Raw genomic sequence first — 22,658 nt, forward strand, 5'->3', positions numbered from 1 at the left:
GTAGCCTTTCCCTTCTCCAGGGGATCTTCCCAACCCAGGGATCGAACCCAGGTCTCCCGCATTGCAGGTGGATTCTTTACCAGCTGAGCCACCAGGGAACCCCAAGAACACTGGAGTGGGTAGCCTATCCCTTCTCCGGCAGATCTTCCTGACCCAGGAATTGAACCGGGGTCTCCAGCATTGCAGGCAGATTCTTTACCAACTGGGCTATCTGGCTCAAAAGGATGAAATGAAGCTGCTGCCTCCTTTTGAAGAGCAGAGCCCCAAATCAGTGCGCTCAGAAGTTAGCTAGTTCTGGTGGTGATACAGGTGACGCCACATAACAGTGCATCAGCCAACTAACTGATAAAATTTTTTATTTCACTTTTGAGTTTTTACACTTTTCCTGATTATTCCGTGTAAGGTGGAAACTAGAACTGTTTAAAAGACATACACAAATCTAGTACATCAGTAACCGGGGTTTTTTCTTTTTTGCTATACTATTTTCACAACCACGGGTGTGCTTGCTAGGCAATATAACCATCACAGAAGCAAACGTGAGGCAGAATACTGGTGAGGAAAAACAAAGCGAGAGAGAGCTACCAGATATACAGACAGGCTCGTTCCACATTCACTACTGCATTTTCAAGCGGCAAGTATTAACTGCACATTTTTGTTCAGCTAGAAAGGAGAGAGGTTTTTTTTTTTTCTTTTTTTCCTTTTGGTTTTTTGAAATCAGTGCATGAATATTTCTTATTTCAGCAGATGGACAAACAGATGGGACACTACAGCTACGTGGAATGTTCGGGGAGGAAGGTGGAGACTGAGACTGGTAGGCCGGGCTATTCCTGACTCTCCCCATCGCAGTGTTCATGCAACTTCCCTGACATTTGTCTGTGAACTTGATGGGATGGGTACCCTTGGGAGAGCTGGTGACAGGTGCTAACAAGCATTATCAGGGTTGGCTGCAATATAAAGAGAAACCATGGATATTTAAAAATACTTTTTGGAGTCAGATCTTGGTGTGACTGAAGAGCAACCACCGTGCTGAGAACTGGAGGAAGACAGAGCTGAAATGTGGGAAGCTCTTTTCAACTCTCTGAAGCAACACTGGCTCACCAAAGTGCTCGCCAACATCCCTCACCCCCTTGTGGACCCCCTGTCCCTGCCCATCTAGTACTAAACCATGAACAAAAGGCATAGAGAGAGAGAATGCACAAAGAAAAAAATGTAAGGAAGCAGAAGGACAGAAATTTAGAGAAGACTAAAGTCAACAGTCAAAAAGGACTGTGGGAGAGAATGTTTAGATTTCAAAATTTTAAAGCCCCGAGCTAGGAAGAACCCAAACACTGAGTACTTACTCCTCAAGTGAAAGACAATCTCTGCAGAGCATTATTCTTAAAGGTATTACCCAGGAAACAGATAAGGCCATTCATAAGATACACGGCTTTTTTTTTTTTCCATCTTGAGCTCATGGTTACAGGGAAAACAGATCCCACTTCCTAAGCACAAGCTGCCAATCACTAACACGCTGCTCTAGGGGAAGGGGCTGGAGTCACAGGCGGTCTGTGAGCAGTGGACCTTTGCATGCTGTCATAACCCAGTTACCTGCCACCAAGAATGTTCATTTCTGGCTTCGAGTTTCCTTGGAGGAAGACACTGTGGCCGTCTATGGTCATGAGCTTTTCAGTGGCAACAAGCCCCAACATACCAAGTGTCTAAAAGCCCTGATCAGAATGGGCAGAATCACTAGAAATTACTGTAAAACTCGAATGCCAAATGAGAGGTGACCCACTCCAAGTCCCAGTGTCACAACAGAATCTATAACTTTCTGTACAACTTTACAATGGAACTGTATTCCAGGGACAACTGTTTTGAATCAAATTTAACTTTCCAAAAAGTTACACATAATTCAGGTCTATTTTTTTTTTTCTACCAGTAAGAGTTCTGCTAAATTACAAAACCCCATAATCACAGTGTTCAGTTTTTGTTTTTTTTGTTTTTTTTAAATGAAACACACAGTAATCCTGTCAATGTTAATCAAAATCAAAACTTCAGAATGCCGTGGCATTTATGTGACCAATCTGAATTTTAGATACAAATACCAGCTGTTCATCCCATGGACCATTTTTGCTAGGCTGAGGCTGTGAAAAATTGAAAGTCGACGTACGTTTCTTTTTTTTTATCGCACAAAGGGATATATGTGGAGGGTACAGAGTGCCACTCAAGAGATCACAAAGCACGGTAGATATTAGTTCTCTCCCTCCCCAGCATCTCCTTCGTCTCCCTGGTTTTCCGACGTCCACAGCTGCAAGAGAAAAACAGAGCTATAAACAAAGTAGGGCTCTTAGAATGTTCCGCGGGAAGGTGGCCCACTCTGTATCACCTCATCTCAACTGCTTATAATTCTTCTCATATGACTGCAGACAGTGATGGCAAAGGTCAAAATTTCAGCAGGTGCTTATAATCAATTAAAAAAATTAATTACACGTACAGGGCACAAATCCTGTCCTGAGTCTCAGGCTAGGAGGCAGAGGAACAGGAACAAGCCATAAGCCCCACCCGCCGGAAGCAGTCACGGAATGGGCAGTACTTACAGTGAGATTGTCCCTAAGCAGCTGCATAATCAGGGTGCTGTCTTTGTAAGACTCTTCATTCAGTGTGTCCAATTCAGCAATCGCCTCATCAAACGCCTGAAACAAAGAGCCTTTAGCTAAGATGTCACAGGTTCCTTGGAACTAGTTTAGCCCCGTTTTCTTCCTGCTACCATTTTTCTTCCTGTACAGTATTCTCGGGGAACCTAGGTTATTGTTACCTTGCTTGCTAATCCTGTCAGTAAACATGTGATACTGGCTTCTAAAGCATCAACCAACCATGACGAAAATTCCTAGCTAAGAACTTTACCTATCAAGTCAACAAGTATTACTCATCCTAAAGGAATTCACATGATATTTGAATTACCAAAGACATTTCTAGTAATCCCTCCCCCTTTTTCATTAAGCAGAAAAACAAAAGGTTTAGATACAGGAGATAAATGGAGACTAGAAGTTCACATCACTAAATCCGAACTTCAATTAAGTGATGGAACTCTGGGCATTTATTTCACACAGTTTTTACCAATTAAAAAAATGTTCAAGGACTGTGCATATTGAAAGATGACAAAAACACGTAGAAAAGGCAGTTTTCTACCCAAAGAAGACAAGACGTAATTCAGGACACAAAGAAACAAGATCTGACTTCCTTCTCTACACCTCCTGCCATAACCTCCAGCCTCAGTACAAAGACGACACTGAGGAGCCGAGGTCTACAGCCCAGAGCGTGATGAGAGCAACAAGCTGCCTCCTCCCTGGACTGTCTACAACCTCACCCCGAAAGAGAAACCGAACTCAAATGCCAATCAGCATAGGCTCTGAGAAGTCGTCAAGAAGTAACAGATCTGTACTGACTCCATAAAACATGGAGTCAATACAGATGGGTTTCTCCTACCCCCAGAAAAATCTTCACAAATAAGTCCAAAACAATGAGTTACGTTCGGGTAATTTTAAAACAAGGTTCTAGACATGAGCATTTTTACTCTCAGAAACCCCAGAAGGTCTTTCTCACCGTTTTTGCCAGGCTGCAAGCCTTTTCAGGCGAGTTTAGAATCTCATAATAAAAGACGGAGAAATTAAGTGCCAGCCCCAGTCGAATGGGGTGTGTAGGCTGCATTTCTTTCTTGCTAATTTCAAATGCTTCTTGGTAAGCCTGCTGGGAGTTCGACACAGTGGCTATAAGAAAGAGAAAAAACATGAAAGGGTGGGTCTTACGTAAGGTTGTATTGTACGCTGGATCCACTACCAAATTATTTTGCCAAACTCGGCTGGAGCAAATGTGCTATCAAATGTCTCTACTATCCGATTAATAATCATCTGTTAAACATGTACTCTAATCTGAGTACTGTATGAAATGCTTTGAGGGAAAACAAAGACAATGATGACAAAGTCTACAAAAGCAGTTAGGAAATACAGGAATAACCCTGAACAAGATGGAACACGGAAAGCAATGTGCTCTAATGGAAAGACTGTGGACTTCAGAGTCAAGACGCAAAACTGGAATGAATTCCGAACTCTTAATTGTGTGGTTGGGACTGAGTGGAAACCTCTGTGAGTCCTGGTGTCCTTAACAGAAAAAAAGGACAGAAGACTCCCACCTACATTCCTCGAGTCGTGTGAGAAATAAAGGACACGCACAGGAGGCACTTAACAAAGCGGAGCCACAACCACCCTTACACTAACACACGTATATGACAAAAGAAACGCATCTCTCTTCACCATGGCAGTTTTACTCTATCAAACATTTTAAAGTTTCACACCTAAGACAGCTACCAAAAAATCCTTAAAATAAAGATCTTTTTCAATGCACTACTGCACCAGACTTTTAATACCCCCATACTTGTCCCTTAGATGTATCTGTCAACCCCATGACCCTGTTCAGGAGCTTCCCAGGTGTAGTAAAGAACTACACTTCCCACTAGTAGTAAGAACCTCCCTGCTAATTAATGCAGGAGACACAAGAGACCCACGTTCGATCCCTAGGTCAGGAAGATCCCCTGGAGGAGGAAATGGCAACCCACTCCAGTATTCTTGCCTGAAAAATCCCATGGACAGAGGAGCCTGGCAGGCTACAGTCCATGGCGTCACAAAGAGTCAGACATGACAGAGCAACTGAGTACACACACACAGCACGTATGACCCTGTTTGTCACTGGTCAGCACAATGCTGTGGTCTTTAAATTCTGACTACAGACCAAGCAAAAACTCAAAATTATTATGAAGACGGTCTCTACTACTGGTCCAATTCCTCAAAAAAAAGAGAAGACAGAAAGAAAAGGAAAAAAAGTTACTTACTTTGTTTATTGTCTCCAGAAGCCACCTCAGAAAGATATCTAAAATAATCGCCTTTCATTTTCAAGTAGAACACCTTACTTTCTGGTTGTGTAGCATTGGGAATAAGGTATTTATCCAACAGCTCCTAAAAAATGATCCACATTCTGTTAAGAATCTGGAAATATTACTTACAAGATGTTAAAACTATGTTTGAGATTTGAGATACTACCACTTCTAAATAATTGGGGGGGGTGGTGATTGCAAAATACATGATTTTCATCCAAAGTTTTTAAACAGTTTTTAGCCCAGGTCATAACAGATGCCAGTATCCGTTAAAATCCACTTTGACGGTCCAGTAAAGGGTTAAAGTACAGCCATACAATGGCATGCTACACAGGCATTAAAAATGATGATGCAGAACCACACTGATTATGTGGAAAGGCTCTCCAAAAGAAGTCTGAGTGGGTAAAAACAAAAACGGATAATAAATACCAAGTGAATCCTATTTTAATATTAAAACAGATATATGCACATGCATATAAATACCTAAGGGAAAAATCTAGAAGGATATTTATCAAGATGTTAACAATGGTTCTCTAGGTAATAGTATTTTAGAAGTGATTTTTTAATTTTCTTATTTATACTCTTCTGCCTTGTGCTTTAAAAAAAAAAATCGTATTAATTCTGTAATTAAAGAAAAAAAAATCTTTCCACTTCAGAAAAAAAAGGGTGATAGTAGGGAGAAATTCCAAGAACTAACTTTAGAATCGCTCAGACCTGGGTAAAAATCCCTCCTCCGCTGCTCACCATCTGTATGACCCTGGACAAAGGACCTGATCGCCCTGATCCTGTCTCCTCAGCTACACAAGGGAAGCCCAACAGCCATCTCCTAGTGCAGTTACGAGGATAAATGAGCCAATGTTCACAGAGTGCTTAAGACGCCGCCTGGCACTAGTAAGCACTCCAAAAGTAGCTAAGACTATTATTAATAATAAATTCCTTTAAACATTTATGCTTACAACAAAAGCAGTTGTGAAGGAGTCCACGCTTCGTATACAGAGCAATATTTTCGAAGAGTTGTTTTAGAATGTGGCATCCTGAAAAACTGGTTAAGAGGCAGTAAGTACCATGCTTTTCTTCACATTCTTTCAGATGCTCGTAAAAGCTGGTCTACCGTTCAGGAATTAGGGAACTTTCTTGCCTTGGGAGTGCATGCCATACTTCATCTGAGTACCAGATGTACCTAACATTCGGGAATTAGCGCACCATTAACAAACCCCCAAATGACCAACAGGCAACAAATTTAGCCACTCTTACACCACGAGTCTAACAAAAAAAAAAAATTAAACAGCAGCTTGATGCAAAAGCTTAGCAGTAAGGGGGACCGAATCAATCAAAGTGAGAGGATGCGGGGGGCAGGGGGTAGTCGTTTTAACAATCTGTGCAGACAGATAGGGTGCGACTCCTTATGGGTTACGCATGAGGAGTCCTGCCTGATGGCTAACAAGCTCTGTACTGATTTTCAAAAGAAAGGTGTCAAGGGCAGTAACTCGGAAAGGTAGCCAGCAGGGGAGCAGGTAGATCCACAAGTGTGAATCCCTTTTCCCTTCAAAGCAGCCCTCACCACTCATTTTTACCTGATTTCACCTGGAAGAAAAAGAAAGTTCCCAGTGGGCTCAGGACGTGAAGGAAAGACAGGCCCTCCCACCCACCCCCAGGTGATGGCTCAAGGGAAAGCAGCGAGGAATCAGTGGTCCAACTCAGGTTCATATGAACCACGGCAAGGGAAAATCCCCATACCACCTGTGATTTGCCTTTGGAACGAAGGCCCAAACTGATGGACAGGGCTAACTTACAAAATTACCATTGTGCAGGGACCAGGGAGCAGCTGAGAGATAGGTCAGCTTTTGGCTCCCCTCTCCCCTCCTGGAGAGGACACCGCCGTCAGACTAACACAGAGAACAGCCTCTCTGCCCTCAATTTCGATAGGTGCTTGCACCTATCGAAAATGCTGCCTCTCTGCCCTCAATTTCTAAAGAAAAGATGGAGGGATGTTGAGCAAACGTTCCCGTTTTCCAGAGTTCTTTGGAAGAGAGAGGAAAATATCTCACAAGTGACGAGCAACCTCTGATCAGGTTAGGAGCTGAGGGGGAAAAAAAAAAAATCACATCGTGCGCTTAAAACTTAGTCGCAAATGGTTTGCAGCTCCCAGTACATTCAGACACCTTTCTCTCAAGAGCTGTTTGAGAGCTGGCATTTGTTCATGAAATGAATACTATTAGGAGGTGTTCTTTGGAATAGGAACACTGGCCTCTTACCAGCACGTCATTGCAGATGTCCTGCAGCTCAGCCTCGATCTTCTCGCGGTACTCTTTGCCCATCTGCTGCTTCTTCTCGTTCCTCTCAGTTTTCTGTTCGATGCTGGAGATGACACGCCAGGACGAACGGCGGGCGCCGACCACATTCTTGTAGGCAACGGACAGCAGGTTTCTCTCCTCGTTGGAGAGCTCGTGCCCCTGCTCCGTGACCGCCTTCATGGCCGCAGCCATGTCATCGTAGCGCTCGGCCTGCTCAGCGAGCTTGGCTTTCTGTACCAGCTCACTTTTATCCATGGTCATTCCCTAAAACGAGAAGGAGAGAGAAAGTGAACATCAGGCTTTAAGGCCCAGGAGGCGCATATGTGCCAATCTCCTTCCAACCCATCTGGGAGGAAACACAGCTAAATGGGAAATGTCTATTTCCAAATGTCTCCGGTAATACTGAGCAGGAGCACCCACCGGGTTAGGAACTTCGCTGCTGCTAAGTCACGTCAGTCATGTCTGACTCTGTGTGACACCATAGATGGCAGCCCACTGGGCTCCCCCGTCCCTGGGATTCTCCAGGCAAGAACACTGGAGTGGGTTGCCATTTCCTTCTCCAATGCATGAAAGTGAAAAGTGAAAGTGAAGTTGCTCAGTCGTGTCCGACTCTTAGCGACCCCATGGACTGCAGCCTACCAGGCTCCTCCGTCCATGGGATTTTCCAGGCAAGAGTACTGGAGTGGGGTGCCATTGCCTTCTCAGGGAACTTTGCTAAAAAGGTGTTTTTACTTTTTAGCCATTTAACCTTCACAGCAGTCCTACAGGTAGATTTGTTTCCAATACTCCCTTCCCCCTCCACGAGGTGAAGAAGTGGAGGTTCAGAGGCGCCAACTGCTACGTCCAGGGCAGCACAGCCAGGAGAGAGCAGAGAGCCAGAACTCAAACGCACATCTGTCTCTTAAGCTGTTTTCCTCCACTTTCCTAATCTGCCTCCTCAATGCCAGAGATGGCTCAATTCTTTAGAAGCTTATGTTAAACACACAGCCTTTTCTTCTTTCAAGAAATATCTGGAATATCTGGTTTTCACCAAATCTGTTTTTCCCCATACTACAGGGAAAAACACCATGCGATGATTGTTTCATCAACCTTAAAGCAAAAGATAGGACTTTCACTGTTATATTTGGCAGTGCCCATCAAGTGGTAGGTACCTTAAACATACGAGCCATTTTTAGCCCATCTTCTGCAAAGTGCTAACTTTGGTCCAAGGACACACTGTCCACGAGAGCAGATTTGGCTCAACCTTGCACCAGCTCAGCTACTTACAGAAACACAACCTTGGTCAAATCACTCAGCTTCTGAGAACTTCCGTTTGCTAACTGGAGAGGAAGAACACTGCCAATTCTCTGGGGGCCGCTGTGAGGCGCAAGTGGCCTCGCCTGTGTGAAGGCACCGTGGAACGCCCAGGGCAGCGGTCCCCAACCTTTCTGGCACCGGGAACTGATTTCGCGGAAGACAATTTCCCCACCAGCCGGGGGTGGGGGTGGGATGGTTTCAAGATGATCCAAGCACATCACGGTTATCGTGCACTCTATTTCTAACCTGACGCCACTGCTGATCTGACAGGAGGCCCCAGTCCACGGCCTGGAGGTCAGGGACCCCTGGTCGAGAGCATTATATACAAATACCAGGCACTGACTCTGTACACGGTATAGACTGTGAGAGACCTGGGTGTATTCACCAAGACGCACAGCAACGAGCTGTGAACCGTAATTGAGTTTGTTTAAAATTTTTCCTGAAACAGACAAAAATCTTGGTGATTTCAGCTTTTCATTTTCTCAAACCCTCTATACAGCAACCAGTGAATACCTCTTAAAATGATTCACCTCACCTCAGTCAATTCCCAATTACACTAATCACCATTACGGGAATTCCCTGGGGGCCCAGTGGTTAGGCCTCTGCTCTCTCATTGCCAAGGGCGTGGATTTGATCCCTGCTTGGGGAACTAAGATCCCGCAAGCCTCAAGGCAAGGCCAAAAAAAAAAAAAAAGGCAAAAATAGCCACCATTAATATAATGCAATAATTTTTGGATAACATGTAGCTAAAAAAAATATTAACCAATAAGAGATAGTTTTATGTACTGCTGGTTTAAATTTCAATTGTATTCACCTATGCCACAGTGTTAAAATACACTAATATCTTGAGGTGGAAAAAAAATAAAATACTACTTATAGTATTTTATAACAGTAGTGGGAATACCAGTATTTTTTAAACAAATGCTCTCATTACTTTATCCATCACATCACAAGACTCTGGTTTTGCCTTCACAGCCATTTTGTATTTTCAAGAGAAAAATTCTACAGGCAAGATTCTACCACATGAAAATGTCTTATTAAATGAAGGAAAATTTTAAGATACACCCTAAATCTAGACAATTTAGAGAGAGCTGGTACTCCAGTTCAGAATTGTGAGTTTTCTTCCCACCTCTTTTTATCAAAATCATATTAAGAGTTGTGTCCTTTGTAAGGCTTGCTGACTCGAATCTTACACTCTAAGGCAAGTCTCACCTTGACCTGTCTGACATCTTCACCCACATCACTAGAATGAGCCTACAGCAGAGATAATAATCCATCTGCTCACCTACATCTCCCAGCAACCCCTCTGCACTTAGGAGGGGTCATATAGTTCATTCTGTTCAGTAAGGATAAATGATGCTACTTCCAGGTGCTGAAACTGCAAAAAGCCACGCAAGGCTCTCTTCTCTTACAGCAGCCATGTCACCTAGACGGTGCTGTCACAGAACAGTCTCTACCGCCTGAGTGACCGAGTAGTGCAGAGACTCCTGCAGGCCCGCAGCGCACACGCAGGGTGAAAAGGAAATGAACCCTTGTTGGCTGAGGCCATTTAGACACTGGGGCTGTTTGCTACGATAACACAACTTAGTCTACTCTGATACACGTGCATCACAGGTACACTAGTCATCTTCTTAAAATTACATACTTTCTCCATATAGCTTTCTTGATCATGGTATCTTTCTGACCAGGATACTATCTTCACCATTAGACAACCCTACTTGATGTTCCCTAAAGGTAAGAGGCAAAGGAAGCCAACTTTTAATAAACTTTTTAGAAATTTTCCAGTCTGTAGACTAATTCAGTTTGAAGTTACTTAGTATATAAACAGCACCTGTGCAACTCTACCCAGGAACAATTCCAATTAATAACAGTCCTGGCCAAGGCCAATTCAAAGTGAAGCCATCCCATGGAGTTATTACAAAAGAGTAATAGAAAAATACAATTAGCACTGCTAAAGGATACTGTGAAACTCTTCGGCCTACTAGGCTTCTCAATTAAGGTCCCCTCACCCCCCACTTCTTCTCTTCCCAAACATTAAAAGTTCAACCATACCTCTCCAAAGAATCCTGACTACTCCCTGAGACCTCCCAAATGTACACGTCCTATTTCTCAAAATAAAATGTGGCCTTTCTGGTTTGGAGTCGACTATTTCAGGCTTCTTTGGGATCCCTGCAAGAGCTCTTAGAGATAGAGAACCATTATGATATGGTAAAATTGAATGCATGCCTTAAAAAATGTATCCATCTATTTAAAAATTTCTTACCTACAACCCCCGCCCCCAACTTACAACAAACAAAATCCATAGCTAAATGTCTGATGCCTACTGCTTACATAACTTGTGCTTATATAACAAGGATTGTGAAGCAGCTAGACCAATTTCAACAGGAAACAGGTTACACAACACCCAGCAGTTTGGAGGAAGGCAGCAGACAAGGGAGAAATGAAATTGCTCCTATTTGTACATCCTAATAAACCTCCTATATCCATCATCTTTCCCTAGTTCCACTGCCTTCAGTCTTCCATTTTTTTTAACCCCCTTCATATCTGCTATCAGACCCATTTTAAAGCTCTGATCAAGTCACTCTGCTCAAAATTCTTTAAAGTTCCCAACTATTGCCAGTAAAGTCAGACTGCCTCCCTTGTCAGTGTAGGCTTTCCAAGCTATCTTCCTAGACTTTTGCCCAAATAGGCCTTCTACACAGTAGGTGCTTCTGTCAAAATGGTTTTCTTCCACAGGCGTTTTGGTCTTTGCTCATCCAGCACTCCCTCTACCTGGAATAGCCTTTCCCATTTATTCTGCATTTAAAATTCTTCAGAGCATGGCTCAAATGACACCTCCTCCATGAAACATTTCTTAAGCTGCTTAACCTAAGCTGTCTAATAAGACTGCCCAGGCCACATGTTAAAATTGTACTGTTTTGGATATATGGAGTTAATTTTTTAAAATTACTGAAGTTAATTTCATCTTTCCCCCTCACATTTTACAGGTAGCTACCAGATAATTTTAAACTACATGGGACTCACATTCTATGTCTATTGGACAGCACTGCTCTAAGCTGAAAACAGTCTCACAAAGCATTTCATCCACACTTCTCTTTAATGTCTTATCACGTTTCTTCAGTACTAAAATTATTTGTCTACATCCCTTAAGTCCCCTCCCACACTACAAACCCCTTTAGGACACATCCCCCGCAGCACCTTGCGGAGAAGCAGCGTGAACAAATTTTCACTGAATGAACGAACAGATCCCAAAATGGCAAATCTGGTCGAGTTCTGTCTCTTCTCAAGTAATTCAAAGCACCTATTCTTCCCAAGCACATTAGATCTATATTACATCTGTACCTCACTCCACGTGCTTCTGACTCCAAAATCCCCCTCAGTCATGCCCCGACTCTTAAAAACTCTGAACAACATCTCAAGAACTTCTGATGACTCTCTTCTGGCTACTCCATCCAGCTGAAATTCTTACCTGGCTTGCAAAGTCCTTCATAACTTGGATCCTCTGTACCTGTTTTTCATCCACTGTTCTCCAACATGTACCTTTCTCGCAGGCTGGACATCACCAAATACCCTTAAATGTCAGGCTTAAACATGTCTGAAATTACTTCCTGCTGAGGCAAACTCTCTCCATCCATGTAGGGCTACAAAGCCTTCCCTGACTACCCTAGTCCCCACTGATCTACCCAGACTATGAATTCAAATACACCGTAGTCTCTTACATAGTCCAAGCTTCTCTAGCCTCCGTTCTATATATTCTACGGTCCAGGGGATGAGTGGTGGCCATGTACAGTGTGTCACATGTGTGTCTTCCGAAGGAAAGCTTCACATTTCTTTCTCATCTAACGCCTAAAACTCTGCCAAGTACAAAACTAATACTCAAGTATCAGTGAATTTTTTAAGCAAGTCATTACTGGGAGGCTACTTGTATGTGGTGTGAAGAGAGTCCTGTGTGAGAGCAGGGGCTGCCACACAGCCTTGTCAGTTCAATTCAGTCTCTCAGTCGTGTCCGACTCTGAGACCCCATGGACTGCAGCACGCCAGGCTTCCCTGTCCATCACCAACTCCTGGAGCTTGCTCAAACTCATGTCCATCGAATCAGTGATGCCATCCAACCATTTCCTTCTCTGTCATCCCCTTCTCCTGCCTTCAATCTTTCCCAGCATCAGGGTCTTTTCCAGTAAGTTTGTTCTTCACAACAGGTGGCCAAACTACCGGAGCTTCAGCATCAGTCTTTCCAATGAATATACAGGACTGATTTCCTTTAGGATCGACTAGGTTTGATCTCCTTGCCGTCCAAGGGACTCTCAAGAATCTTCTCCAACACCAAAGTTCAAAAGCATCAATTCTTCAGTGCTCAGCTTTCTTTATGGTCCAATTCTCACATCCATACATGACTACTGGAAAAAACATAACTTTGCCTAGATGGACCTTTGTCGGCAAAGTAATGTCTCTGCTTTTAAATATGCTATCTAAGTTGGTCATGGCTTTTCTTCCAAGGAGCAAGCATCTTTTAACTTCACAGCTGCAGTCACCATCTGCAGTGATTTTGGAGCCCAAGAAAATAAAGTCTGTTACTGTTTTCATTGTTTCCCCATCTATTTGCCATGAAGTGATGGGACCGGATGCCATGATCTTAGAATTTGAGTTTTAAGCCAGATTTTTCACTCTCCTTTCTCACTTTCATCAAGAGACTCTTTAGTTTCTCTTCGCTTTCTGCCTTAAGGGTGGTGTCATCCACATATCTGAGGTTACTGATATTTCTCCCAGCAATCTTGATTCCAGCTTGTGTTTCATCCAGCCCAGCGTTTCACATGATATACTCTGCAAATAAGTTATATAAGCAGGGTGACAATATATAGCCTGGATGGACTCCTTTCTCAACTTGGAACCAGTCCATTGATCCATGTCCAGTTCTAACTGTTGCTTCTTGACCGGCATGCAGATTTCTCAGGACACAGGTCAGGTGGTCTAGTATTCCCATTTCTTGAAGAATTTTACAGTTTGCTATGATCCACACAGTCAAAGGCTTTGGCATAGTCAATAAAGCAGAAATAGATGTTTTTCTGGAACTCTCTTGTTTTTTCTATGATCCAACGGATGTTAGCAATTTGATCTCTGGTTCCCCTGTCTTTTCTAAATCCAGCGTGAATATCTGGAAGTTCTCAGTTCATGTACTGTTGAAGCCTGGCTTGGAGAAATTTGAGCAAAACTCTGCTGGCGTGTGAGGTGTGTGCAACTGTGTGGTAGTTTGAGCATTCTTTGGCATTGCCTTTCTTTGGGATTGGAATGAAAACTGACCTTTTCCAGTCCTGTGGCCACTGCTGAGTTTTCCAAATTTGACGGCATATTGAGTGCAGCACTTTTCACAGCATTATTTTTTAGGATTTGGAACAGCTCAACTAGAATTCCATCACCTCCACTAACTTTGTCCGTGGTAATGCTTCCTAAGGCGCATTTGACTTTGCATTCCAGGATGTCTGATTCTAGGTGAGTGATCACACCATCGTGGTTATCTTGGTCATTAAGATCTTTTTTGTACAGTTCTTCTGTGTATTCTTACCACCTCTTCTTAATATCTTCTGCTTCTGCTAGGTCCATACCATTTCTGTCCCTTATCATGCCCATCTTTGAATGAAACGTACATGGCCTTGTCAGCTCAGTCAAACTCAGTCTTCCAATTTCTGAACTGTTGCCCTAACAGCAGCTTCCTCAGCGCGGAACAGCTATGCCCGTGAAAAAGACAGACAAGGAATTAAATAAATGTGGAAATCTTTTAAAAAAAAGTACACAGGGCAAAACAAATTGGAAGTAGTGTGATTCCTCTAATAGTATCGATACATCGTTGTTGGCCCACAAATGTGAGCCTGGAATTTAAAAAAAGAAAAATAAAGGAGCCATGAGAAGGAAAAACAAGTCTAGATTAATCTCGTACAGGAAGAGAGTATGTTAAAATGTTCACATTCCTAGATAAGACTCCACCCTTCAATGTCCTGAAAAATGGGACACACTCGTTAACTGTAACACTTTCATTCATTAGTTCCTAATTTCCTTAGGAGGTGCCAGCGAAAGTGAAGTGAAGTTGCTCAGTCCTGTCTGACTCTTTGCGACCCCGTGGACTGTAGCCCACCAGGCTCCTCCATCCATGGAATTTTCCAGGCAGGAGTACTGGAGTGGGTTGCCATTTCTTGCTCCAGAGGATCTTCCCGACCCAAGGATCAAACCCGGGTCTCCCGCATTGCAAGCAGATGCTTTACCATCTGAGCCACCAGGGAATCCCAGGTGCTAGTAGTCATGGTTTATATATCAGGACCTACCATTCCCCGGGTGAGACTTTTGAATCAAGGACCCACCAAAGAAAACACTAGCAAGAGAGCATTTATTTGCTCCTAAAAAGCCTTAAAAGACCACAGTCTCATCAGGCCTGCCTGGCACTAAAGCAGAGTCAAGACACCAGAGTGGACAGAGGAAGCCTCTGACACATGTCAGAGCAGAGGTCTCAAGCACAGGTTTCCCCATCTCTTCTCAGCCACTGCAGGCTGCACTTTAGAGGACTGGGGAGCACTGGCTGATTAAACCAGCAACTGCTTAGTGAAGAAGGGGAAACTGTCTTAAGTAGCCAACAGGGGAATGGCTAAAAAGACACAGTTGGTGCAAGATTACATGGCCATCAAAAGAAGGGATTTCATGTCATAGATTTGTTAAAGAGGTATAATAGGGGGGTGAGTTTACAATAGTCTTCCATTTTGTAAAATGTCCCCTAAAGAATATTATGAAGAATAATTCTAAAAGGTGCCCATGAAACAACAGGATTTCCCTCAAATAAATGAAAACCTAAATAGACAGTAAATGCTGAAACAAAAGTATAAATGAATCAACCTAGCCCTTCTATCTGGATTCTTTGCCTAAGGGACCTTTTATTTTTTTAAAAGCCTGGGTCAGAATCCTGAGAAGTCATTTTCCAGTGGCCAGAAGGAGACATCCAAGAATAAGAAAGGAAAAAAAATAAAAATGACTACTCATTGCTAATATTAAAAAAAAAAAAAAGCACTGCAAAGGACCTTATGGAATGTGGGTTTTAGAAGTATTAGCTTTCAGCTATGTTTTGTTTTCAAGGAAAAGAAAATGCCCAATTCTAAAATTCTGAGGTTTTGAGTTTAGCAATTTGCTAGAAATTTAAAATGAGGATTCCATTATTAGGTGTCAGGCTTACCAAGGGCTTCCCTGATGACTCAGCTGGTAAAGAATCCGCCTGCAATGTGGGAGACCTGGGTTCGATCCGTGGGTTGGAAAGATCCCCTGGAGAAGAGAAAGGCTACCCACTCCAGTATTCTGGCCTGGAGAGTAGGGCGTGACTGAACGACTTTCACTTCACAGGATTACCGAAGTTCCAGCATGAAACCCAAGTGAATGGGATCTATTTCTAGGAAAGCCCTGCACACAACACATCTGGGCTTCTAAAGAGAAATCAGGTAATTTTAAAATTAATGTCTCTGAATCTCAGTTTCCTCACATGTTAAAAGGGAACATTAAAAGCTATCAAAAAAGATCATGTACATAAAAATGCCTAGACAGTGCTGGCCAAAGTGAAGGCTCATAAACAGGCCTATACTCTTATTCTGAAGTTACTTCACAAAAACATAATGTACATAATTTAGTATGTGTTGCAATAACTGCAAATAAAAAAAGAAAAAACTACTAGTATTTCCAAGAACTCTTTTTTGGAGTTCAGTATAGTGTGGTCCTCCCCTCAGAGCTGAAGCTCCCAGGGTAGAACATGAGAAGGGAGCACACAAGCATCTCCTTTAGAAAGCAACCAGGTAGAAAGGGAGGAGGTTTAGTTTTAAAGAGGCTGGGTCCGTCCTGGTTTTATGGGTTGGAGGGGGTTCTGAGAGAAAAGGGGGGCTCTAGGCAGAGACCAGAAACACAGATGTACGAATAAAATGCATTTGTTTCTAGATGCAAAAGAAATCACAAGCCAAAGTAGAGAGGAAATGAGAAAAAGTGGAATCTGGAGATCCCAGCATCACTGACTCAAAGGACACGAATCTGAGTGTGTGCTGCAGTCCATGGGGTCATGAAGAGTTGGACCCGACAGGAGAAATTTGGAGAGAGGAAACTGACAGGAGCACCCTAAAAATCTATGCCAGAAGGTTCCATGGGGTAAGGAACTGACAGTGAATTCTGAATAGCATTCACTGATGTACCATCCCAGACACAGCATCCACAGCACCATCAAGTCAAAGTCACAGTTCTGGAGTCACTCTGCTGAAGGAGAAACAGATGCCAGGCGACTGTGGGAGGGACTGAGAGCGCCAGTGGGCCCAGGTGTTTGGTGGGTGTTACCCAGAAAAAAATGAAGTACTCCTGGCTCTTAAAGAATTTTAACTACTCACTGAAAAACACCCGCTCTAAAAACAGGTCTGTGTGCCATTCTACACACAAAATTCTGAGTCCTGTAACAAATTTAATTCCATTCACACGCTTACAGGCTCTTTGTTAGAAAATTAAACACAGCATGTCTAAAATACAAAGGCAATAGCTCTGATATCCAGCCAACACTGAACTGTGGAGAGAAACATCACTTTTATTTCAAAATTTGTTCCTTCTTTCGTATCAGTTGTTGAATATCACTGCTAATTATGTCCAATTAGCCAGAATCAAACTTAAAACAATCAAGGTGTTATACCAAGGTCATACAACGTGAATCAATAGCAGACAGGACAATAAACTGATCTCTTGGCTTGAAGTGATCAGTAAGATAGAATAAAATTTTTTTAATGTGCTAATTCTGATTCAGAAAGATAACCAACTGGTCAACCATGTGAATAGGGTTCAAAAGCCTTGGGTCCACCAACACTATAGAACAACACAGTCCAATTTACTAGTTCCAACTCCATAAGTTACCTGACCTCTGTGAAGTCTGTTTTCTCATGCATAAAATAAGCAAATCTACCTTAAAGGGTTCTTGTAAGGGGTAAATTAGTTCACGATGCAAAACATTTAGCAGAGTCTCCATAAGCACTAAAATGGCAGCAACAGTATATTCCACACAGAAGTTAATAAATGGTCAGCCAGTGAAGGGACACTTACTTCCACACCTCATTTCTTTTCAATCCATATGGCTTTCTTCAAGACTTTTAAGAGGAAGGTACATGTTAACTTTCCCATGCCTACTTCTAAGATCGCATTTATCAGAATCGAGAGAAATGTCTTTGTTGGCTCCCACACTGGACTGTGAGCGTAAGATGGGAATCCAGATTTCCATCTCGGCGCCCAACACGTGGCACGATGCCTGGCACGATGCATGTGAAACCATCTGACCAACTGATGCAGTTTTTCAAAGAAATGAACAAGGCTGCTATTTCCCATGTGGAGAGAGGTGAGCAGACCACATATGGCCTATAAAACAGAGTACATTTATATGCTGTCTTAAGAGTGCTCTCTGAAAAGAGCCATCTCAGCTCCAACCTGGAGACCACAGTACACTTTCTGACCAATCATTTCTCAGGTACCCCTTGTTCTATTTATAGGTTCAAACTGAGTTCCAAAAGCCCTTTGACTCCTCTCTTCAGAAGTCCAAACGATTAGCTATACAAAAAGCCATAGCAGCTTATTAGTAAATAATAACAAAATATCCCTCGTCTACGGTCTGTCTCAATGTGCAAAACGGGGGGTTGTATCACCTCCTTTCATCTTAAGTATCCTAAGGGGTAGGCGTCACCATCCCAGTAACCTGTCCAGGGTCCCACAGGTGTACTTGGCACATGCTCCTTCCTCTGTGTAGCACCATCTCCTAAAGATCAATTATGATTCTGAATGACTACTGAAGGAAATGAGAGAAAGAACACTTTTTCAACGAACCACACAAAGTTATCAGTGAGGTTTGAGAACTGGCCTTAATTCATGTAGCTTTAAAAATCAAAATCAAACTAGCAGTTCAAACAGCATATGCCAAAAGCTCATCAGGCTTTAAGGTGAGGTTTGCGGGCAAACAGTAACAAATGGCAAGGACTCACTTCGACTTTATTGTCTCCTCCAATCTCTGCCCAGGTCAAGGCCATTCAGAAATAACTTTTATTGTTGGGTCTCTCAGGGAAAACAATAAAATAAACTAACCAGTACAGGAAAAAACTTACATAACAGAGGGCTGGCCAGATTATACAAAAAGTCACCTTACTAACCTACAGTCTGCTAGAAATGCCTTCATCTTGAGGCCATCAATCAATTTCATCTCGTTGTAACAGAAACACATAATTATGCTTATGTTAGAATACCTTTTAGCAGAGAAAGCAGAAGAATGGTTGACCTCCAGCACACACGTGACAAAACAGAAAGCACTTTTGTCCATTTGTCCCCCTAAGGAGACTCTTTAGAAAAATTCCCTCAGAATCTAGCTCTGTCAGTCTGTCCATCATGACACAGACAGAAGACTAGAATCTATTCGTGGGGAGACCAAGATGGTTCTAAAACTTAAAAGCTGCTATTATACAACCAATTTCTTGCCTCCTAGCTAGTGAGAACTGTCACCTCTCCCTAGAAAAACATAGGAACCTAGGAACTTAAATTCCCTTTACAAGTAAATTTTAGTTCATTCTCTAAGGTACCCTCATTTAAAGGAAAACGTCTTAGTTTGATGCCACTGAAGGAGCAGGCAGCACAAAAGGATGTTCTAATTTAGAATTCTTTCTCTACTTATGGATATATATTAATAGATATTTGGTCCTGACCAAATTCTATTAGAACCACCTAGGATTGGATAAATCAGTGTGCCATAAAATGATTGATGAATTTTTCCCCCAGTATGAAGCAAATACTAGAAAAACTGGATTTTTCAGAAGCTTCCTTCCTAAAGTACACCAGCAGTATCTTTCCTGCATTCCACAATAAATATACTCCCCCTCTCCCCCCTACAATAAACTATATTTCCAAAAGTAGCTAAAATTCTTGTCCAAACACATTTACTTGAATAAGATACATGTAAAGAAAAGTTAACTACTACATGGTGTTCACATGAAAGATATACATGTGCTCTTTCTACCATAAGTAGAAATCTATCATTAGAGTCAGACTGCCTGGGTTTGATTCCTGGCTCTGGCACTTACCCAGTGCTGCGTGTGTGTATGCCTCCAGCAAAATTATTTAACTTCTCTGTGCCTCCGTTTCCTCAACTAAAATGGGGCTAGCAGTACTTACTTGTCATAGATTGTTATGAAGACTTAGTTAATATGTGTAGACTGCTCAGAACAAAGCTTGGCACATATAAATAACAGCTATTATTATTATTATTACAGCTTGACACTACCTCATCAGTTAATGAATAAACACTGGATGGACACTCTTTGTGCCAATGCGCTATAGCACATATGCATGTGTCTTATCTATATATATGTATACTCACAAATATAATCAAATAACATTTATTAAACATCAGGTATATTTCACACCCTTATTTTAATTACTGAGTTTGTCACAATAATACATCAAAGACTATTACCATTTGCACTGACCAATGAGAAAATTGACTCAGAAAGACTAAAGATGCTCCACAAATCCAGTTCCATAATACCTTACCAATTTTTTTTTTTTGGAAAGCAACATGTATACGAAGTAGCATTGGGTCTCATCAGAATGCAACCAAGGGGGGAAAAGCCTTAACAGTGAACTCTGTGATTAAAACACAAAAGCTGATATTTAACAGTTTACAGTTTGTAAAAAGGTCTCTTGACAAGCCTGGAGATGGAGAAACCAGGAAGCAGAGATTAAGCAGAACACTGAAGATCACACAACTAGAAAATGCTGCAAGGAAGGGTGGAATCGAATTTATCTGACTCCGAGTCCAGTGCTCTTTCTGCTTCCACACCCCCAGCCAAATGGGTAAAATATACTTTTTGCAGTGGCCCAAATCTCTGGAGACTCTGCCTCAAGAACTAGCATTATGGGAATGTGCTCAGCCTGGCTCTCTGGAGGCTGCCTCCCCGATCTATAGAGCTCTGATTCTAAAATGGCTCCAACCTAACACAAGCACTGCCTGATGGGAAATGTACAGAAGATTATAGGGTAGGAGCCATACTCCTGGGACAGACAGGCCATAAATATTTGCTACTGATGAATGAGGATATTCAACTTGGAAACCAGGTGTGTGGTCTTGGCCAAATCATCTCCTTTCTCTGAAGGATTTCATCTGTAAGACAGGTGAAGGGTTTCTTATCTCACTGAAAGGAGGTAATAGGGAAACAGTTCAGCAGTTGCTACTGGATTAGCCTTCCACCATGAAGATCACCTGTAAAATTCTAACTTGGGTCCAGCACAATGACAGGTTTCATGCTCACCATATGTGCTAAGGACACAGATCCTAAAAAAATGAGGGATCAGGCAACTGACACATTCCTAAATAAGAAATGGAGTGCCCTGGAAGCAGTCAAGAAGGAAATGACCAAGAATCAAGAACACATATTAATAAATATCTAACATGAAAAGGCAAAAAGCAGAGTACCCATGTGTCGAGTTCTGTAAGCTGTGTCTGGTTTCATATGAACAATTGAGATAGAGTGAGAAATGCAGACAATTTTTCATATTCTTCCAAGTGCTTCATCTTTCTGTTTTGGCTCCTGTGGCCGCCTGATGTTCTATGTTCATAATAGCATCTTGCCAAATCCTGTCTCCCACACAGGGCAAGTAAAATCAGAACCTGATGCGATCTAGCCTTATTAAAGGGAAAAGCAGTGATGGCAAGGACAAGAGACAAAAATTTTTACAGAAAGGTTGGCAAACTGTCTTACCAATACTGCCACCTTTGAAAACCCCATTACACGCAGAGTTCTCCATTTGCAATAGACAAAGATGCACTCATTTTGTGCAGAAAAGGGTCTTAATCACTCCCACCCCTTCGCCACCACCTGGGAGGCCACCAGGCAAATTTCAGCCCTAAAGCCGTGTTAACACACAGTATGGGGAATTTGGGGCGAGGACACAATGACTCTGGCATTAAATGACGGTAAATGCCGTTGAGAAAATATTCCGATTCTGAGCCTCAGACATTATTTTATTTTTTTCCTGGGATCCGGCCTGACTCAGTAACCAGTTCCAACAAATGCATTTTCTTGATACAAATCTTAACCCTGTGCCTCCTAGGGAATCTCGGCTCCCAAACCAGCGAACGATGATGAAATGGCTTTACTGCAAAATGGGAGGGGGGTTTTCCCTTTGCTCTCGCCCAAGGTTAAACCTGTTACCCATCCCGGGCGGGTAACGAACAGAGGAATTGGGCCTGAGAGCTCGCCTGCATTTGGTTACATTTTCATTTTTGAAAACCGGAAAGCGAGGAACGAGGGTGACCGAGCTGAAAGGGTAGGATCTGGCCGCTCAAGGTGCAGGGAGAGGTCGCGCGGGGATCGAAGGTGGGTCGTGAGGAAGAGTAGGGAGTCCACGGCTCCTCGTCCCTTCCCGCCTGGTATGGGGGGCCGCATCCCGCCCGCCGGGCAGGGCCGCGGGCGGCGAGGGCGGCCCGGGCCTCTCCCAGAACGACGGGCCCGGCCCCGGAAACAGGGAGGGGCCGCGGTGAGGCCGAGCCCGCGCTGCGGGCGGCCTCGCGAGGCCGAGAAGGCCGCGCGCCGCCGCCCCCGGAGCCCACCCGGGAGGTCGCCCTCGCCGCCGCCGCCGCTGCCAGTGATGGGGGAGCTGTGGGCTCGGGCCCCTGGGGGCCTCGGGCGGAGCCCGCGCCGCACTCACCGTGGGAGGACTGCAGGGGGCAGAGAACCTTGCGAGGGGAGCTCCGGGCGCAGCGACCTCTTCCTCCCCAATCCCACTCCTCCGGCGGCGGCGGCGGCGGCGGCTGCAGAGGCGGCGGCGGCGGCAGCTACCCCGGCTCCGGAATCGGCGGCTGCGGCGGCTCCACTTCCGCTCCGGTCACCACTTCCGCTCCGGCTCGAGCCCCGCCCCTGCGCCGCCTCTTCATTGGGCGAGCGGGGCACGGGGTCGCCGCGGCCGCCCGAGAGGGGCGCCGCCCGAAGGAGGAGGGAGGAGAGCGGAGGGCAGGGGTGCCGCGGCCAGGGCGGGGTGGGGCGGGGGTCTGGCCCGGGAGCGCAGAGGAGGCGGGCGTGGGGGGGACGGAAATGGGGGCGGGGAGCGGAAGAAGGAGGTGGGCGGAGTGCAGGCGGGGCTGA

General features: G+C 43.8%; 1 protein-coding gene across 1 annotated transcript; it reads right to left on the bottom strand.

Annotated features, from left to right (window-relative positions):
- Positions 1 to 339: 339 nt before the first annotated feature.
- Positions 340 to 22,362, bottom strand: YWHAB (tyrosine 3-monooxygenase/tryptophan 5-monooxygenase activation protein beta). The gene is made up of 6 exons (XM_025263419.3): positions 22,225 to 22,362; positions 7,162 to 7,464; positions 4,865 to 4,988; positions 3,583 to 3,746; positions 2,577 to 2,672; positions 340 to 2,287 (listed from the first exon to the last, which is right to left on the bottom strand). The coding sequence occupies exons 2-6, from the start codon at positions 7,459 to 7,461 to the stop codon at positions 2,231 to 2,233; spliced, it is 741 nt and encodes a 246-aa protein (XP_025119204.1). The 5' UTR covers positions 7,462 to 7,464; positions 22,225 to 22,362; the 3' UTR covers positions 340 to 2,230.
- Between the last annotated feature and the right edge of the window lie 296 nt (positions 22,363 to 22,658).

The sequence above is a fragment of the Bubalus bubalis genome, chromosome 14 (assembly GCF_019923935.1).
Source record: "Bubalus bubalis isolate 160015118507 breed Murrah chromosome 14, NDDB_SH_1, whole genome shotgun sequence".
NCBI classification, from domain to species: domain Eukaryota; kingdom Metazoa; phylum Chordata; class Mammalia; order Artiodactyla; family Bovidae; genus Bubalus; species Bubalus bubalis.

Coding starts and splice junctions, on each gene's coding strand:
- YWHAB (XM_025263419.3), bottom strand. CDS start 7,461: ATGACCATGGATAAAAGTGAGCTGGTACAGAAAGCCAAGCTCGCTGAG. Junction 4,989..7,161: donor ACATCTGCAATGACGTGCTG/GTAAGAGGCCAG, acceptor ATCATTTTTTAG/GAGCTGTTGGATAAATACCT. Junction 3,747..4,864: donor TTCTGGAGACAATAAACAAA/GTAAGTAACTTT, acceptor TCTTTCTTATAG/CCACTGTGTCGAACTCCCAG.